Source organism: Equus przewalskii, chromosome 28 (assembly GCF_037783145.1).
Source record: "Equus przewalskii isolate Varuska chromosome 28, EquPr2, whole genome shotgun sequence".
In the NCBI taxonomy this organism is placed as follows: Eukaryota; Metazoa; Chordata; class Mammalia; order Perissodactyla; family Equidae; genus Equus; species Equus przewalskii.
This window is the reverse complement of record NC_091858.1, coordinates 1105957-1125176: the sequence shown is the minus strand read 5'-3', so window position 1 is coordinate 1125176 and position 19220 is coordinate 1105957. Positions and strand designations below refer to the sequence as shown.

The 19220-nt window shown below is 39.4% G+C and overlaps 1 protein-coding gene and 1 long non-coding RNA gene across 22 annotated transcripts in view; one reads left to right on the top strand and one right to left on the bottom strand.

The window, feature by feature from the left end:
* Positions 1-19220, top strand: part of PSD3 (pleckstrin and Sec7 domain containing 3) — a 644089-nt gene that overhangs the window by 300232 nt on the left and 324637 nt on the right. Inside the window, exon 1 of one of the 21 annotated variants that reach the window (XM_070598617.1) lies at positions 8164-8290. The exons of 19 other annotated variants lie outside the window; for them this stretch is intronic. Coding sequence is in view for 1 of the 2 variants with exons in the window: in XM_070598611.1 (XP_070454712.1) it covers positions 8582-8612 (31 nt within the window). In the remaining variant the exon portion in view is untranslated. Of the gene's footprint in view, positions 1-8163; positions 8613-19220 lie in introns of those variants that run through there. One more of the 21 variants, XM_070598611.1, reaches the window with a different exon arrangement.
* On the bottom strand, positions 3247-9168 carry LOC139080116 (uncharacterized). The gene is made up of 2 exons (XR_011534294.1): positions 8997-9168; positions 3247-7391 (listed from the first exon to the last, which is right to left on the bottom strand). It is a non-coding gene; the product is annotated as an uncharacterized lncRNA (long non-coding RNA).

The following is a 19220-nucleotide window of genomic DNA, read 5'->3' as shown; positions in this document are numbered from 1 at the left end:
GCTTCACAAGTGGTGTGTAGGTCTGCACTTGGATCCGAACTGGCGAACCTCAGGCTGCTGAAGTGGAGTGCGCAAACTTAACCACTACGCTGCCAGGCCAGCTCCTCCTGCAACTTTTTTATATCCATTCAGATTGTTTTCTGTGTCTTTTTCCTCTTTCTCATTCTGGAACAATCAATCATTCTACTTTCCCTACTTACTTTTCATACACAGTTGTTTCCTTTCACCCTTATTATTTCTAAATAATTTTAATTATATATGTTGATTAGAATTCTTAACCCTTAGAATCCTTAAACCCCACTGAAAATAAGAAGTGAGCAATTGTAGGCTATGTGTTATACTAACATTCTGTGGATTGGCAAATTTATAAGTACATTTCATAATTTCCAGAAGCGTATCCTTCCTCATATTCAATTTCCCAAGGTGGCACAAAACATGTTTGCTAATAGACCCAAATAGTAAAAGACATTCCAGAAATGGATAAACCTATGTGCAGTAATTAATGTTTCAGTATTTTATCTTATTTGGAAAGATCTAGATATTCTGTGAATATCTATCATTTAGCTTACCTCAGTATAACTAAAGTTTCAAGTTACCAAAAAGATTTAGAAAACTGTTTTTAAGTAGACATACCATAAAGTGTACTTATTGTTGAAAAGTTCGTTTATGAATTTTTTTACCTTACTTACATCTATTTAATTCACTTGTTCTTAACAATTATGTTTAGACTAGTCATGAAAATTTCACGAGACATTAAACAGGTAACCATCATCTTCTTGCTGACAAATTCTGTAGCAGAGACAACATGAACTTATTTGACTTTTAGTAAACTTTGGTAGAATAAAAGTACTGTATTTAATGTTGATAACTCTAAAGACATCCTGTTTTAATTAAATCAACAAACTTAAACTAGCTTTTATTTACCAAAGATTACCCTACATCGCATGAACTAGGAAAACATTTGGGTTAGTTTCTATATTTCTGAGTGTCCTTAATTTATGTAAATACTTGTTTGTCTTTAAGCCAGTTAAGTAGAGCTCTTTACAAATTAATTTTGGCAATACCATCTGGAGGTAGAAAAATATCACACATTTATAACACACACACACAAACGCCAACAGAGATCTTACAGCTTCCACTTTAAGTTTTTAGTTTTGAGACAGGTACAATAATGCAGAACTTGCTGGTTTATAAAAGAATAGTTGGATACAGAAATGCTTCTGGCAGATGAAATCAGTTAGGCTTACCTGCTCAGATGGCAGATTGCTAACACTTTTTACTAATTTTTGTAGAAGAGACTTTTAAGATTTTTCATAGGCCTAGTTTTCAAAATAGCCTTTTCCCCCCTTTCTGATAAGAATTCCCTTGGTTCCTAGAGAAGACCAGCCCCGGAGAAAGAATGCAGCTTCCCCCAAGAAGGACTTGTCTCCCAAGTCTAGATGTTTTACACTATCTGTAAGCCGTTTGAGATGAATAGGGGAGGTTTTGGGGTTTGTAAAGAGGCTAGGTAGACTTTGAATTATTTCTAGAGCTACATTTCTGTTCTTGTAAAGACTAGATTTGTAAGACAAAGTACTTGTAAGACAAGTACAGTTTTTTTAACTTCGCGGAGAATTGGGTTGTGACCTGAGTGATATGGAAGCTGACCCACCCAGCCAACTATATTATCCTCAATTTTCTTCTTTATATCAGGGAGAAGATCTTCAACTAAGAAATCAAAAGATTCTTATGTTCTAGCTTTAGAGCTGCGTGTCTTTCTTACGTTTTAGTAAATCCTTCCACAAAAGGCTTCAGAATGTTTTTCTTTCCCTCTGGGTACAATTTTATTTTAGCTTAGAGGAGAAGGTCTAAAAAAAAGTTCCTATCAGTCGCTGAATATGCGCGTCCAATTTGGGCAACTTCTCACTGTGGAGTTACTTAAAAGTAAAAGGGGCTGGCCCTGTGGTGTAGTGGTTAAGTTTGGCATGCTCTGCTTTGGCAGCTCAGGTTTGCGGGTTCAGATCCTGGGTGGAGACGTATACCACTCATCAGCCATGCTGTGGCAGTGACCCACATATAAAGGGGAAGAAGATTGGCACAGATGTTAGCTCAGGGCAAATCTTCCTCAGCAAAAAAAAAAAAAAAACAACAAAAAAAACACGTTTCAGCTGGGACAAACAGTAAGCAGTCCTGGCAATACTGCACAACCCTTTGGTTGCAAGAGGCATCCTCAAAGAGGGTGCAAAGGATCTATCCTCCCAAGATCCAGAGCCACTCCCAAAGGTGGCCAAAAGAAAGACTTAGACAGTTTCCCTGAGGGCTGGCAATAGACTCTAGCCGCAAATGGAGTACAACCCACATTTCTGTCCAGCCATACCTAGCCACAAATGGGGTACAACTCGCATTTCTGGCTGTATTGTTGGGGCCAACAACCTCATGGTTGCTCAGCCAAGTTCTTAGGACACAAAATGGGACAAATGAAAGGTGCTAGCTGTCCCTGGTAGAGAAAAGATCAACAATCAATGGGCACCTGAAAGCTAATTCACAAGTCACCACTCAAACACCTAATTCTTAGAAGTGTTTTTTCCTGCCAATCTAAATTTGGAAAGGAAGAGATAACCTGAAACCTCCCCTTCCTTCGACCAGGCACGACCGATAGAGATCTGGGAGACCTGGCTTTGGTAAGAATTCTCACCCTCTGCCATCTTCTGCCAGGTTTCCCAGGATCCTGTCTGCAGTCTCTGGAGCGAGTGGGATGTCCCGCAGGCCTCATCTGGTAGCAGACACTGCAGAGCAGGAATAATAATTCTCCTTCTGTCCCCTGTAGTGAGACCCCCTTCTCTCAGACATTTCCTAAGTGGATAAGCTTAAGTGGACTAAAAGTTCTCCTCTTGTGGCCACTGTAATTCAAGATTATCTTTGGAGAGATTAATCTGCTTGTTCAGCCTTAAAACAGATTTTGTTTACCTGAGACCTCATATTGGAACCAGTCCAGTTTGTCAGACCCAGTTCAACCCCAGACCCAGTCCAGTTTCTAAGTTGGACCCAGTCCAGAAAAAGAACTGCCCAAATAAAGTCTGAAAGCTCGTAAAACAAAAGGATTCAAGAGGGCCTTTCCCATGGCCTCTAGAGGCAGTGAGAAAGCAGCGAGCTCAAGTGGCTCAGCAGGTACCCTCCTGGTTGCTCGTTGCTCCTGGGGCCATCAGGGGTCTCCTCCAGTTCCCTCTTTTGACACCAGAACTGCTAAAAGATAAACTGAGGCATATTAAAAATTTTAAGAGTTTATTTGAGCAAAATCAATTTGAATCAGGCAACATCTAATCTAGCAGCTAGAAAGAAGTTCCTAGGAGCTGTACCAGATAAAAGACTTTACAGGCAGAGGGAGTGAGAACAAGGAAGGTATATAGTAGGCAAGAAACAGGTTAGTTCTTGCAAATTTACTTCCATTAGGGGACGGCAGGGGTCTCTGCTGACCAGGTGATTCCTGAGGGACTGGTTTAAGATTCATTTCCGTGAGAGCTGAAACTGTAATTGCTAAATCTCTGTTTTGTGATGTGGGCTTAGCATAAGTGACTCCATGTTGGGCCTGTTGTCTTGTTTTTAACATAAGTTACATTTTGCTCCAGAGTGAGTATGGAGCTCCTGCCATTACTGTCGTCATTACCAGTCTCAGGATTGCACACCTCTCCTCTCTGCTCACTTGGACTTACTTTATGTTAGATCTTCCTACATTCTGGTTATCTCTCTACATTAACTTCGGATGTACCATATAACTGAGATAACAGACAAATGTATAAAATCTAAATTTTTATAACCCTGAAATTGGCATTGAGTATTTTCTTAAGATCTAAGAAGGAGGCTTAAAAAATAAGTAAATTTGAGATAGGAAAACTGGCCTCTTATTTATTGGAATTGGCTCAATGAAAGAAAGTTATTTCAAATGAGGAATTTTTGTTCCCAGTTCTTCTGAGAATCTTGTCTTCTACCTGGATTTAATAATTAATAAAATATCAGATGATATGGTGATAAAAATTGATTTGTGAAAAAGTTTTAATTCTAAAATGTCATACTAAATTGGATAACAATTTGCTTACCTGTTTATATTACTTTTTTGAAATTTTTGAGAAATAATACATTATATCAAATAATTTTTCACCTACAGCTTGTCATTTCTAAACTAAAGGGACATGCTAGTGTCAACAAAGTCTAGGAATACATTACTGATTTGAAATTTTGTTCTTAATGAATAATTATTCATTTCTCTTAAAACTTTGTTAAAAAATTTATACCCGGGATTTGTTTCAGTCAGGTGTGGTAAGACACACAGACTTGGAAATAATTGTCACGAAGGAAGAAGGAGGCAGGGCACACGGCACACTTGCAGGGTCCCACAGGGAAGGTGGCAGAGGGGCGGGGGAGAGCTTAGCCCCGCCTCCCATGGAGTTTTTGTGGGAGGGGCTGGGTAAGGCAGGGTAGGTACCTGAGAAAATTTAGGACTGGATAGTTTGAATAATTGAACAGGTTCTGGTCTCTGGTGGTGGTTCCTACTTGCCCAGTACCAGGCCCTGGGGTGATTTAGGGCAGGGGAAATACTGTCCTAGAGTGTGAGAGGTGGGTGAAAGAGATGGTTGGGGGTGTGACTCTGGATTGGCTGGTTATATAGCAACAGTGTGCTCCCAGGGGAGTCCTTTCTATTTCCATCCAGGTCATAGCCAGCCCTGGGAGGAGCTGCCTCTTCAAAGCCCCAAGTGCCAGACCATCAATACAGAAAATATGAAAATATAGTCAATATAAACTTGATGTTAACATTCACTATGTTTTATAATTTAAATTTCATACTTTGTTCATTAAAAAACATTGGTTGCAATTGGTGGATTTACGTTTATTTATAAAATAGTCCTTTAAATTTGAATGAAAAAGTACATTTCATAAATCTAGCTGCTTTTTTGTTGGTTCAGTCTGTCAGGGATATTTCTAGAAAAGCAATTATATTTTACAGAAAAGGTATAAACACTGTTGGTGGTGAATTTTTTAATGGTTCTCTCCTCCAAATATTATGATATTATCTATCCTTCAAGGATAATGATAGTGGTATTAGGTTACATTTCAGAAACAAAAACAACCAAAACAAAACAATTGAGGAATTCAGGATGCCACTGTTATCAACCTAAATAAAGAGGTAAACTGAGGCAAGCCCAAATTACCAAAAACTGAGTTTATTTGGAAATAGCAGAAGAGTTGCAATTTTGGAATGCATGCTGTGGTAAGCTACAGGCAAGTCCATTGAGAGTTTGAGGTAGATGGTATTTATGACGAGGAGCGTAAAGAGGGGCAACAGCCGGCCTCCAAGCAGTAAGTTCGTTGGCTTGAGGATGGGGAGAGATTCTCGGCAGGTGTTCATTGATCAGGTGATAGGTCTTGGTCTTCTGAAAATCAGGCCTGTATGGGAAATCAGCCTCTCAGTTGTTAGGTTCCCATCTTCTGAGGGCACATGCATGAGATTCTCCATTTCATATTTTCCGGTTCCATTTTCGATTGAAATCCTTCCACATAACCCAGTTATGGACTCAAGTGCTGTCTCTGTACATACGTCTTTTAGAGATGGTGCCCATGAGAGATTAGAGAATATGCAATAAATTTGTTTTTGTGCTTTACTTTTTGAAATGGTGAGTTTTAGAGTGTCAGACAAAGATAGTGTCAGTTAAAGCCTAATGTGAAATCCTAGAAGTTTAGAAATGAGGTGTTTGTGTGATCGAGACATGTTTATTTCCTCATGGTCACTCGTAGTTGCCGTTGAGGGGACCATCCTCATTACCTAGCCTTTATAATAGCAGTAACTTTGTGAAGCACCCTCATTTGTGTATTTGAGTTTTGCTTTTTTCTCTGTACCGTTATCCTAGAAGCTTGCAGGTTCGGAGCCTTGGAAGAAGGTGATGGGAGGAGCGTCTCCTGTGCTCCCTCATCCCCAGCGGCCGCTGACCGTTCTGTCTGTAATAAGACAGCATAGCTGCCAAGTACTGGGAAGCAGTATATTTTGCTTTTTCTTGTTTCCCATGGGGTCATCCATTGACTTTGAGTTGGCATTGGAGAGGATGCAGGCGCGGATGATGTAAAAGTCATGATAAATAGCCCAGCGCTCAGGTTAGCCTTTGAAACTATAGGGAAATAGGGAAATTGTGGCCTTTAACTATGTATCAATTAGGATCTTGGAGAGTTGCATACAATAGAAGACTTGAGTTAAATACTTGAACTAAAGTTTTATTTCTCTCCAAGGTAAAAGAAGATGGGGGTAGGAGGTCTGTGGTGGGTGTGAGAACTCTTTCTGTTTTGCCTCCCCAGCTAATGGGATGCCCACAGTTAAGGATGGCTGCTTCAGCTGCAGCCTTCTTCCATATTCCAGGCAGAGGGAGGAAGAAGTTGGGGAGGGCAAAGGGTACATGCCCCGTTTCGTCCTCTTGTAAGGAGCCTTTCTTGGATGACATGCCAGCAGCTTCAGCTTATGTCTCATAGGGAGTTGGTGATTCCTGCATGGGTTAATGTTCGTATGAAGCCAACAAAGGTTGTCCTTTCTGCTTTTCCAACCAACTCTGGAAAAATAGCAGCTCTTCTTGGAGAGGTTTTTGAAAAGGGAGGAAGCTGGCAGTTTTAGTTTAAAAAAGTGACAATAATACTAAAAGTAATGATTATAGTACCAATAATAATGATTAACCTGGAGCTTTTATTATATACTAACTGATAGTCTGAGTGTTTTATATATTTCTATGCATAGTTCATTTAATTCTCAGAACAACCCCATTGTTTTCCTCATTCTTTTGGAGGAGGAAATTGAGCCCCTCGGAGGTTAAATAACTTGCTTATAGTGACATAATTGGAAAGTGATGGAGCCCAGATTACAAATCTAGATTGTGTGCTTTAACCACATTTTTATATTCCTTTATAATTTAAAAACCTATAACTCAGAAATAAGCTGAAGGATTTTAAGTCATTGGCCCAAGGTCAGTCAAGTAGTCAGCACTAAACTTCTACTCCTGGGTGTTACTTCCATTGGCTTGGTCTGCTTTCTCTGCCTATATCCTCTTATATTTGGGCCAGTCTTCTTGAGAGGTGGCTATTTTTGGCTTGCTGTGGTTCTAAATCCTGAACATCATATTCTTCCTTTAGAATTCTTTTACTTGACGTGGAAGCTCCCAGGAGGCAGTGTAGCTTAGTGGTCAAGAGGGTGGACTTGGCAGCCGAGGTGCCCGTGTTTGAATCCTGCCTGTGCCAGTTTTAGCTGTGTGATCTCAGATAAGTCTCATAATCCTGGGGCTTCAGTGGTCTCACCTGTGAAGTGGGTTAGTTACAGTGTCTGTCCCACAGGGCCGCTGGCAGAGGGAGTTGAGGTAGTGCAGTGAAGCTGCTGGGTACCAGGCCTGGAACAGAGGAGGGATTTTAGAAATGCTTTCTATTCTGATTATGTTATTTATCAGAAGTGAACTCCAAATTAAACTCACCACATTTTCTAGCACATATTGGACACTCAGTAAATGTATAAGGAGTGAATGAAAATAACCATCAATTGCTTTATATTGGCCTCTGCTTTTTATACTGGTTGGAATATTAAGGTTAAGAAGATGAGTTATTTTTAATGTTTGTATTAACCTCCATTACCAAGACTAAGGACCAGTATTACATTACGCTGTTCATCTTGTGTGATTTCCACGTCACTTTTCTCATCCACAAAACTATTAGTTTTACATTTAGTATTTTCATTGAGATTGTGTTGAAAGGTATTGCATACATCCAAGGTAGTATTAGTGATGTAAGTTTATGCCATCGTATTTAAAGCCAGATTTTAATGTCTTTGAATCCTTTTCATGTCACATTTTCCAAGTAATATCGATCACCCATTAAATATTAATTTAATCACAGGAATGGTAATGTGGTCATCAGTAAAATGACTTGAGAGGCAGTGTCATTTAACAGTGAGATGAGGACTAGGGAAGCGGGATTTATATCCTCCTGCAGCAGTTTTTCAACATTATATTTGCTTTTGCCTTTGCTGTTTAAATAACACAAGAATTAAATCCTTTTAAAGGGAACGCGTCCATCTCCTTTCACGTGTCACTCTTGTCAGAGAAAATGCTGCATAATACTAAGATGACAGCCCCACCTCTGATGTCACCAATGATGGTACGGTCCTCTCGGAGCCTCTGCCGGGTTCTTGCTGCTGCACGGGGACATGGTTACATTAAAGCTAACGCCCGTCATCTCAGTTATCTCCCTGGAAGTAGTTTCACAAATATAGCAAAGCCCCACGTTGGTTGTTTCGGTAAGCTACCAAGGCAGAGAGCGAGAGGCAGACAGGGAGAGCGAGCGCGAGCACAGGCTGCTCAGCCTTTGTGAGCAGGGCTGAGGCGGCAGCTCCTCTCAGCTAGCTCCTGGTGCTCAGAGTGCTTCCACTGACATCACCGTGGGCAGTGCAGGGCGAAAGGGGCTGCCAGGAAATTTGAAACTAATTTGCTTCCAGTTGACTGGAACAGCAGATTTTGAATTAGCTGGCTTCTTTCTAGCTAACTTTTCTCAAGCGTTAAGCTGATGAACTGGGCATTTTCTATGATCAATGGGTAACTGCTGGAGCTACAGTAATCTCTGTGAGTAACCTCTATTTGTAGGTCTATGCAGGCAAATAGATTTTTATATATCTCTCTCTTGTAAAATGCTGCTGTGAAATGATCCGTCTGTATTATTGACTGCTTTTGCTTACTAGTCTTGTCTTTTGACCATCCCAGTAGGAGACTCCTGGGGCTAGACCAGGTTTGGCTGAATCTCGCCATAGAGAAGAGCATACTGCATCTATTCAGGGATGTCCACGCCACCGCTTTTTAATTCCCAGTCATCAGAATGATGCCACCTGCCCCTAGAATGCTTTTGCCTAGCACCTCACCTGGCTTTAAGCTAGAATGTTTATTTTAGCATCTGACACTGGATTTTCCAGAATTTTTATTTTTAAATAGAAAGCAGAATATTATTCTTACCTGTAATTTTATTCCCTTTTTTTTGTTGTTGTTGAATGAGCTTTCCTGGGAACACAGAATTCTGTCAGCATATTTCTGCTCCCTGTTTGTGATGGTATTATATAGAAAGAAAGAGGAAAACGGGCTACCCCTGTAGTTTCATAAGGACATAATATTGTGGCGCTGTATGGGTATAGGGGAGGAGTTTCTCTTAAAGAGCTCAGACTCCTTTCTATGTGCACGCCGGAAGTATGGCTCTGGCTGAATAGCCTAGAAGAGAACAAGGTTAGCCACAGGATAGCAGCAGGAATGTCCTGTGAACACTGTAGTTGTGGCTGAGGTAGTCTCTATTGCAGGTTTATAATAGATGTTTAACTCCTGAGTTTACACACAGGGGTGTGTTTTTCCTGTCTATTGAAAGTGTCACTTTTAGAATAATTCAAGATTTATTTCTCTCTCACCAGGGAACTTGACTTTAAACTTTATGTAAAATTTGCATTTTCAGATATGTTTGGAATTATTGCTCATGTCAGTTTGCAGCTTGAATCCTTAACAAAACTGTGGGTCTCCTATCGAGCATAAAAGCAACTGAATGCAAATATGGATCAGCTGAAGCTTATTGCAGGCGGAAGGCTGAGTGAGGGTGTTTACTGCTGCACCCCCCTCTGTCTGACACACGGCAGTTTCTAGAAGTCCACGGCTGTAGCTGATCTTCACTGCTAGGAACTCAGCTGCTTGGCATTCATGATTTTTTAGAAAAAGAATTGTATAAGTATTTTGAAACATCAGTTTCAATTTCTTAAATATTAAAAGGTTTCATAAAATATTTTATATAATAATTTATATTAGCACTACCATACCCATGTTAACTTTAGCAGAAGAGAGGCTGCTGTGAGCAGGATTGGGAGTTATTTAAAAGTTTAAACTTTTTTTGCTTTTTAAAATAATGACAAAAAGTCAATGAAGATCAGAGAAATTTTAAAATTGGGTTTTTCAAAGAGTAGAATGGTGGTTACCAGGGGTTAGGGGGTGAAGGAAACGGGGAATTATTGATCAAAAGATGCAAACTTCCAGTTATAAGACGAATAAGTTTTGGGGATCTATGTACAGCATAATAATTATAGTTAATAATATTCTGTTGTATACTTTGAAGCTGCTAAGAGACTAGATCTTAAATGTTCTCACCACAAAAAAGAAATGGTAACTATGTGACATGACACAGTTGTTACAGCTATGGTGGTGATCCTTTTTCAGTCTGTAAGGATCAAATCAACCCACTGGACACCTTAAACTTACGCAATGCTCTATGTCAATTATATCTCAATAAAGCTGGAAAAAAATTTTAAAAAAACCTGGGTTTTTGAAAGTGTGGGCTCCTAAACAAGAAGAAGTAGTTGAAAATGGATAGAATTGATGAAATCAGAGGAGCAACTCTGATTGGAAGAAATAAGGCTGAAAGGAGAAGCACAAAGTATAGATATAAAAAGAAACAAAAATTATGAGAGGTGGATGATGGATAAAAGGCGAGAAACCTACTGTTGGAAAAAGGAAGCTAGCTTTAAAAAACAGTGATTGTAAAGCTTGCTTTAGTTCAGCTCTTCAGCTTGGCGTTGCTTCTCCATGATGAGTAGCCTTGCTCTGTGCACGGGCAGAGACTTTGGTTTAAGATCAGTGGGCTGTTCCTTACCTCACTCATTTCACCTCTGTGTGCAGTGTCCCTCCACAGCTTACAGAACTGCCTCTGAAATTGACTGGTATGGTAAGCCAGTGTCACTTCCCCAGGGATTAGAACTGAATGAGAGAAATTGGGTTCAGAATCATTAGCATGTGAAATTTAGTTCGCAGTAAGCACAGCTGTAACTATTAATCACTTAGGGAAGGGGTGTCCAGATAATGGAACAGTCTGTTTGTGTGCACATGCTGATGGCTTGTGCAGTGTTTGGCAGGCCTTTCCCTGGTTTTCACAGCATATAAATGCCTTAAATATCTGTGCTTTTAGAGAGTTGTTATTGACCAGACAATAGCCAGCGTCCTCAACTCCGCACTGTAGCCTTCTCCAAAATGTGACTTGTTAAGGTGAAGAGGGTGTACCAAAATATAACGTACTTAGATTACTCATTTAGTAAATTGTGATTACTCAAACTCGTTTTCTGTTATTTTTATTATACTAAGTATATTTTCTGTCACGTAGTAAAAATGGATTAGATTATTCTCTTTTTTTTAATACAACTTTTTTTATTTCATTGCAAATCTGAACCATGCATGCATCACTGTGTTACTGGAGGGATTTATTGATTATTACACATAAAAACACTGATCATTACTATTCACAGTTAAGGATTATGGCTACTTATGGGTGAAATGTATTTGAGATTTTTTTGGCTCTGCAAGGCTTACTTTTTACATTTGCTTGGTAAATTGGACTTTTGTCTTCCAATTTTTTTTGTTGATTTATGAAATTTCAGACTAAAGGGCACACAGAAGTCCCACTTCTGTCTATGGGGCTGAATTCCTTGTTCGCAAGTCAGAGGAGTGTGTCTGCAAACATGTTTCTGTAAATTTTCCAGTGTTAAAATAACTTAAGAATTCATAGTTCTTTCATCATGGTAACTGATTACGTTTGAAGGTGTTGGCTGACTGATATTCGTTAGGAATCAGAGGCCCGTGGATGTTATTGTGCTTAGGAACAACCTACATGGAAAGGAGAGAAGACGTGTGATACTGGGTTGGCCATGACTTGTCAAGGATTGAGAGTCCGTTGAATTATACTCATGGAAAATAGATTATGGACCCTTAGTGCACTCTCAGAAGTGCCTCATCAGAGAATTTGCCCAGGCATTTTTATTTTACAAGTAATATATCCAATGAGAAGAACACTAAAAGTCTGGGAAAATGACCCAGTTTTTAAAAATCGAAAAACCTTCCCTTTCCCTCAGCCCTTTTCCTTTAAGTCCCAGTGTAATTTTTTTAGGACTGTGGACAGATGTGAATGTACAGGCTTTTACTAATGCTCATTTACCTTTGCAGTAATTTTAGGATTTTGTGGTCTTTTTGCATAAGTGTAGAGTCATTGACCATCCATTGTGAGAGAAGTTTGCTGTGAGCCGTAAGGTAAAGAAGAGGTCCTATCACAGTAGAGGAGACACTCTTCCTCTCTTGAAAAGTCTCCTGGGTGATTGGAGGGTACAGCTGACCAGAAGGAGCAAGCCTTTCTTTTGGTGGGAACGGAACTGTGTGCGTTCTTCAGTTGTTGCGTATGTGGTTAACACCTGGACCTTTCTTTTAAGAAGTGGGAACTCTTGAGATTATCTTCTACAATAAAAAGGAGCCATTTAAATGTTGTCAGAACAACTTCTAGATGTTGTTATAGTTCTCTGGGGAAGGTCTTATACTTTAATGTGTGTGCAAATCACCTGGGGATCTTTTCAGAAATACGGATTCTGATTCGGAAGGTCTCGGAGGGCGCCTGAGTCTTCGTGTTTAACCAGCTCCTCAGTGATGCCTATGCTACTGCCCCAAGGCCACGCTTTGAGTAGGAAGGTTCTAGAGCAGTGCTTTCAAATAGAATTTTCTGTGATCATGGAAACATGTGCTGTATCTGTGTGGTGCAATATGGTAGCCACTAGCTACATATGAGATTGAGTACTAGATTTTCAATTTAATTAATTTAAATAGCCCCATATGTGGCTGCAACTACCATATTGTATAGCATAGCATTTAGAGACTAAGATAATCGAGAAATTTATGCTTCATAGTAATAGCCCATGTAGGATCATGTTGGTTTCTAGAAGTGTTGCAGAGATCATCTCCGCTTCGCTTGACACTGCCTACACTTCGTCTGCTGTGGACAAGTGTATACAGATGGCGTGCTGATTGCAAGCTCCCTGGTGGCAAGAGTCACGCTGGCCTTGTTTGTTGCTCTGTTTTTCAGTGCTCACCGCATACTTGGTGCACAATAAATGTTAGCTGAGCAATTGGAAGAATTAGCTTGCTCTGAAGTTAGGAGGGACCCCCATGTTCCAGCCTTCTATTCAAGCCTGTCCTTGGGAGTAGGGGACAGAACTCGGGTGGCACTGACATGGAGTATTTTGCTTTTGTTTTGGGAGGTTTCTTTTTATTTCTGTTTTGAGGTTCTATTAAATGATATCCTTTTGGTTTTAGGACATTATTCATTGGTTCAACAAATATATCCATTTTGCTAGGTACTGTTGTTGTAGGCTCTGAGGATATAATGGTAAAGAAAGCAGATAAAGTTCTTGCCTTTTTTTTTTTTTGGTGTTATGATCTCGTTTATGTAAAATTATAACATATGTGTCTGTATCTTATAGTTAGATATGTAAATTTAGTTTTAAAATTCTACACGTTTACATGTGTCTATGGAATGGGCTTTGAATTATGGGTTAAAGTTATAATAAATTGAGACTTTCTATTTTTTCTTTCTTTTTTTTAAAAAACTTTTATTTTTTTCAGATGTACGTCATATTTCGAATTCTGTGTACATCATGTTCACCACCCGAACACTAATTATAGTGCATCCCCTCACATGTGAGCCTAATCACCCCTTTTGCCCTGCCCCCTCCCCCCTTCCCCAATGGTAACCACCAGTCCAATCTCCAATGCTAGGTGTCTTTTGTTCTTGCCTTTTTGAGTTTATATTCTGTGACATCAAAAACTAAACAAGACAAACAAAAAAGCTTTTCCTAAAAATGACTGGCCCAATCTCTCAAGATTGTGTGTATTCATAATCATGTTCTCCTGAAGGCTCTAGGCTTACACATGACAGTCATATTCTCTTGGGAAACGTACATCCTGTTGCTCAGAATTCCTCATGATAAACGCTTTTACTTCCATCACATTTCAGCTTCCAGGTCTGCAGTAGACTTGCCAAATAGTTCTTGTTATTATTTTCTTTTCTTCAGCTATTTTATTTTAAGGAGTTTGCTAGCCAGAGTGGAAGAAAACCCATTTCGTTTACTTGTCCTCAAACAGGATCATTCTTAGAAGGGCCATGGTCTTTCTGAAGCCCATTGTATGGAGCAGGCTAAGTTCCCCATGATTTGAAGAAATGTTTTTTTTATTGACAGATAATTGACATATAACATTATATTAGTTTCAGGTGTATAACACAATGGTTTGATATTTGTATATATTGCGAAATGATCACCTCAAGAAGTCTAGTTAACATCTGTCACTATACATAGTTACAAAATTTTTTTTCTTATGATGAGGACTTTCAAGATTAGCAACTTTCAAATATCTAATACAGTATTATTAACTACAGTCACCAGACTGTATATTACATCCTCATGACTTATTTTATAACTGGAAGTTTGTACCTTTTGACCCCCTTCACCCATTTTGCCCACCCCCTACCCCCTGCCTCTGGCAACCAGCCATCTATTCTTTGTATCTGTGAGCTTGGTGTTTTTTGTTTGTTTCTATTTTAGATTCCACGTGTAAGTGAGATCATATGGTATTTGTCTTTTTCTGTTTGACTTATTTCACTTAGCTTGATGCCGTCAAAGTCCATTCATGTTGTCGCAAATGGCAAAATTTCCTTCTTTTATATGGCTGAATAATAGTCCATTGTATAGATATGCCACATTTTCTTTATCCATTCATCCGTCAGAGGACACTTAGGTTGTCTTCATATCTTGCCTATTGTAAGTAATGCTGCCGTGAACACGAAGGTGCAGATATCTTTTCCAGTTAGTGTTTTTGTTCTCTTCAGATAAATACCCAGAAGTAGAATAGCTGGATCATATGGTAATTCTAGTTTTAATTTTTTGAGGAACCTCTATACTCTTTTCCATAGTGGCTGCACTAATTTACATTCCCACCAACAGTCCAGAAGGGTTTCCTTTTCTCCATACCCTCACCAGCGCTTATTATTTCTTGTGTTTTTGAAGATGGCAATTCTGACAGGTGTGAGGGGATATCTCATTGTGGTTTTGATTTGCATTTCCCTGATGGTGAATGATATTGCGCATCTTTTCATGTACCTGTTGGCCATCTGTGTGTCTTCTTTGGAAAAATGTTCAGATCTTCTGCCCATTTTTTAATTGGATTTTTTTTTGCTATTGAATTCTATGAGTTATTTATATATTTTGGATATTATCCCCAAATCAGATATATATGATTTTGCATTTTCTCCTGTTCAGTAGGTTGCCTTTTAATTTTGTTGATGATTTCCTTTGCTGTGCAGAAGCTTTTTAGTTTGATATAAAAGAATTTTTTTTTTCCTGAGGAAGATTAGCTCTGAGCTAACTGCTGCCAATCCTCCCCTTTTTTTGCTGAGGAAGACTGGCCCTGAGCTAACATCCATGCCCATCTTCCTCTACTTTATATGTGGGATGCCTACCACAGCATGGTGTGCCAAGAGGTGCCATGTCTGCACCTGGGATCCGAACCGGCGAACCCCAGGCTGCCAAAGCGGAACATGTGAACTTAACCGCTGTGCCACCAGGCCAGCCCCTAAAAGAATTTTTTTTTCCTTATTTCATTTCATTTTATTATAAGCCTGTCCCTATGTTCCAGAAATGGATGGCTATTTAATATGCAACCCAAAGCACTCCTGAAATTGATCTTAATATTCAAAAGTATCCCATTTCTTTCTCAGTGTGTTAAATCAAGAGAAGAAAATGTTAAAAAAAAAAAAATCAGCGGGCTTCTTTCATCACAGGAAAAGCGTCTTTACTGAACAACAGGAAACGAGTTGTGAAGCATCTGACCAAATACCCAAAGCAGCAGATGAGATTCCTGTCAGAGAAAGATGACTCCCGAGGGAATATAAATAGATACCTCTCAAAGTGTCTGTATTTCACATGAGGGTGAAAAGCTCTTTTTTCCTCTCCCCTCCTACACTCTTTACACTACTTTTTCGTTCCTTTAAGGGGAGAAATAAATGCAGTAAAGCCATGAGATCTTATTAATGCAGATTCTACTAGTGTGTGGTTTATATTTAGGTAAGTGCTAAAATTCTTTTTTTATACTTAGCAAATCCCTTTGTCAAAGATACAGACCAAATTTGGGCAGGACTAATTCAGTAAGGAGGCGGAGAAATAGCTATTTCAGTTTTCGGTTGGATTCTTACATTAGTGATAGGTGTAGACTGACAGAAGGCTAAGGAGATTTGACAAGTTGGGTGTGAGAGTGCCCAGCAGCTGGCGTGGGCTGAGCAGTGGCTTCTCGAGGCGTGTTGAAGTTCGCAAGGGCTGGGACGGAGGCGCGAGGTGCCCGCGCGTGTGGAGACTGTGCAGGGCAGGCAGCATCCTGCCCCTCTGCCCCACTGCTCTGCTTTTGTCCGAGCGTGGGCACTCACTGTCTCCCCCGCGCTGTTGCCTGCAGCCGTGCTGTCGCTCCTGAGTCTGTTGATGCTTGTGCTTTCTCCCCGCACAGCCTTCCCATGCTGCCGGGTGAGCTTTCTAATAAGCTGGACAGACTTTTCATGCTTTGGCAGTATTCAGTTTGGAATCCCCTAGGCTCAGCACATAGCAGGTAATTAATACGTTTGTTGAATTGAGTAAATGAGCTTTGGAAATGATAGGCATTTAATGGAAAGGATCTATGGCCCTGTTTTAAAAGGATGTGGAAAAAATTCTTATGTAAAAGAATTTGGTGTTTTTAAAAAATTATCCTAAATAGTCCTGATTTTTAAACAGAAGTAATAATTGAGAAATTCTAAATAAAAAAAGTCAGGATTAATATTTCATGAAGTTTTGTCTCTTGGTAAAGGCAGTTCAGGTGGTGCCAAGAAATGCAAACAGCAAAAATGCACTGCTTTGCTGTCTAACAAAGGGGCGCCTTGTTTGAGAGGGAAGATTCGATGTGGGGCCGAGCGAGCCCATTGGTGAATGCTGTGACCCGAGACACGTCGTGGCTAGGCTCTGTCTACCCAGAAGGTAGAGCAGGAAGATTGTTTCATTCTTCAGTATGTTTGCTAACACTACTGCTATTAGAAGTGAAGGTCTGGCAACTCAGAGGCCTCTTAGTTTCTCCCTGGAATTTACTCCTGAGAAACAGAAGACCAGGAATCTAGTCCTAACTTTTATTTTCATAAAATACTTTATTGAACATCTTTCCATTTACCTGGGTCAAATCATTTAGCCTCATAGAACATTTATTTCCCTTGGTCTATGCCAGTTCTTATTTAGTTAAAAGTAAATAAAACTTATTAGAATAGTACTTATCAGAACAATGACCCTAGAACAGGATGGTTAGACTTGTGCAGTGAGCCCCTCATGCAGGGCTGTGCATTGCCTTCTCTCTTCCATCTGTCTCAGTTGCCAGATCGTTATATCAAGGCATCACAAGCATTTGCCCACACTTGGTGCCTTTGCAGTCTAGTTTATGAGGTTCATTTTAATGAAAAGTATTAAAAATGAGGTGGAGAAATTATTTAATTGCTTTGAGGCCCCTTTTCTTTTTTTTCTTGTTTTTTTGGTGGGGAAGATTGGCTCTGGGCTAACATCTGTTGCCAATCTTCCTCTTTTTGCTTGGGGAAGAGTGGCCCTGAACTAACATCTGTGCCAGTCTTCCTCTATTTTGTATGTGGGATGTCACCACAGCATGGTTTGATGAGTAGGTCCACACCTGCGGTCTGAACCCGTGAACCCCGGGCTGCTGAAGTGGAGCACATGAACTTAACAAACACTACGCCACCGAGCTGGCCCCAAGGCCCCTTTTTTGATTGCTTTATGGTCACTTCTCTGTGGGCCAGTGGGCCAGTGTTTATTTTAGTGGTTGTTTTATAGATGGCAATTTAAACTGTTAGAACAAAGTGGGCTCCTAATTGATAGAGTTTAACTTTTCTTCCTTTTGTTGAATGGATTTCACTGTAGTATATTTTGGTGTTAAGTATACATATGGCTTCAGTGGTCACTATGGACAATTTTGTTAAAACACTTCATGATAGATTAAAAATTGTAGCCTTTTGAGCTTTAAAATATGAGCTAAGATGTTCATTTATTTCATATATATGTACTATATGTAATATACAGCTAAAATTCTCTTGACATTTGTAAGGAGGAGAGGTGACTTCTTGCAAGGGCTAGTGATTAAGGAAAGGCTTAATTAAGGAGAGGGGATTTGAGCTAGGTCTGGAAAGATGAGAATAACCTAATCATGTAGAGATGGGAAGAAAAAGTATGTCATGTGGAGAAAAGAGGTTGAGCAAAGGCAAAGGCGTATAAAGCTCAGAGTGTGTTTGTGGTGAACTTTGTTTCCAGTGTATGCTGGAGGAACCTTCTGAAGGTCGTCGCGCACTGCCTGCCTCCATCAGTTCAAGAAGTGGTAGTATAACATATTTGAAAAGGGAGTTGAGTGAGAGAGGGAGTGGATTATGGCTCCTAATAACTTCTGGATAAGGAGTTTGGACTTTAGACTATTCTGTAGGCAATGTGGAACTACTGAAAGCAACATAAATTTTTGGTTTAGGAAGAATATCGTGTAAAAGTTGAAGTGGGAAAATGTGGTTGGACATTGGATCACCATTTCAGGAGATTTTTCAATTCTGGGAAGAGATTGAAGACACATACTAGGGTACCTCACTATCAATAAAAATGGTGGAGGGGAGGGATATAAGTCATAGCAGAAGCAGAGTAGACAAGCTCTGATTTTATTTGTTGTGTCATGTTGGGAAGTACACCTCATTCCTTTGAGCCTGTTTTCTCACCTATTTATGTCAGGTGAATGAATTAATTCTTAGATCCTTTGACATTTGAAATTTTATATTCTATGATCCTCGAGGTTTTTTTACTCCAGCTTAGAGAAATAATGAAAAGCATTATAAAATCTAAAGGAAACATTTCCCACTGTGGACTAAGTACTTCTCTAACTACTTTAAGCTATTTTGGTATGTTAAAGAAAGAAAAAGTGTTTTGGATTGTTCACTTTTTTTCCTTTCATTGCATATTAACAATGAATTTATAGCTTCAAAGTACCAAGAAACTAAAGTTCCCTGAATGATTAAGGGAGAGAAAACTGTTAAAAGCCTAAAAAAAGTGTAAAATATGAAAACTGTTTTAAAAAAAGTGTAAACAAATGTCATATAGAATACCTTCCAGTTCATTTTGTGAAGCTAATTACCTTAATACCAAAACCAGACAAAGATAATACAAGACAACTACAGACCAATATTGCTTATGAATATAGATGCAAAAATACCAGAAAGCTGTATCTGGGAACATATAAAAAGGATTATACACCATGACCAAATGTGATTTATTCTGGGAATGCAAGGCTGGT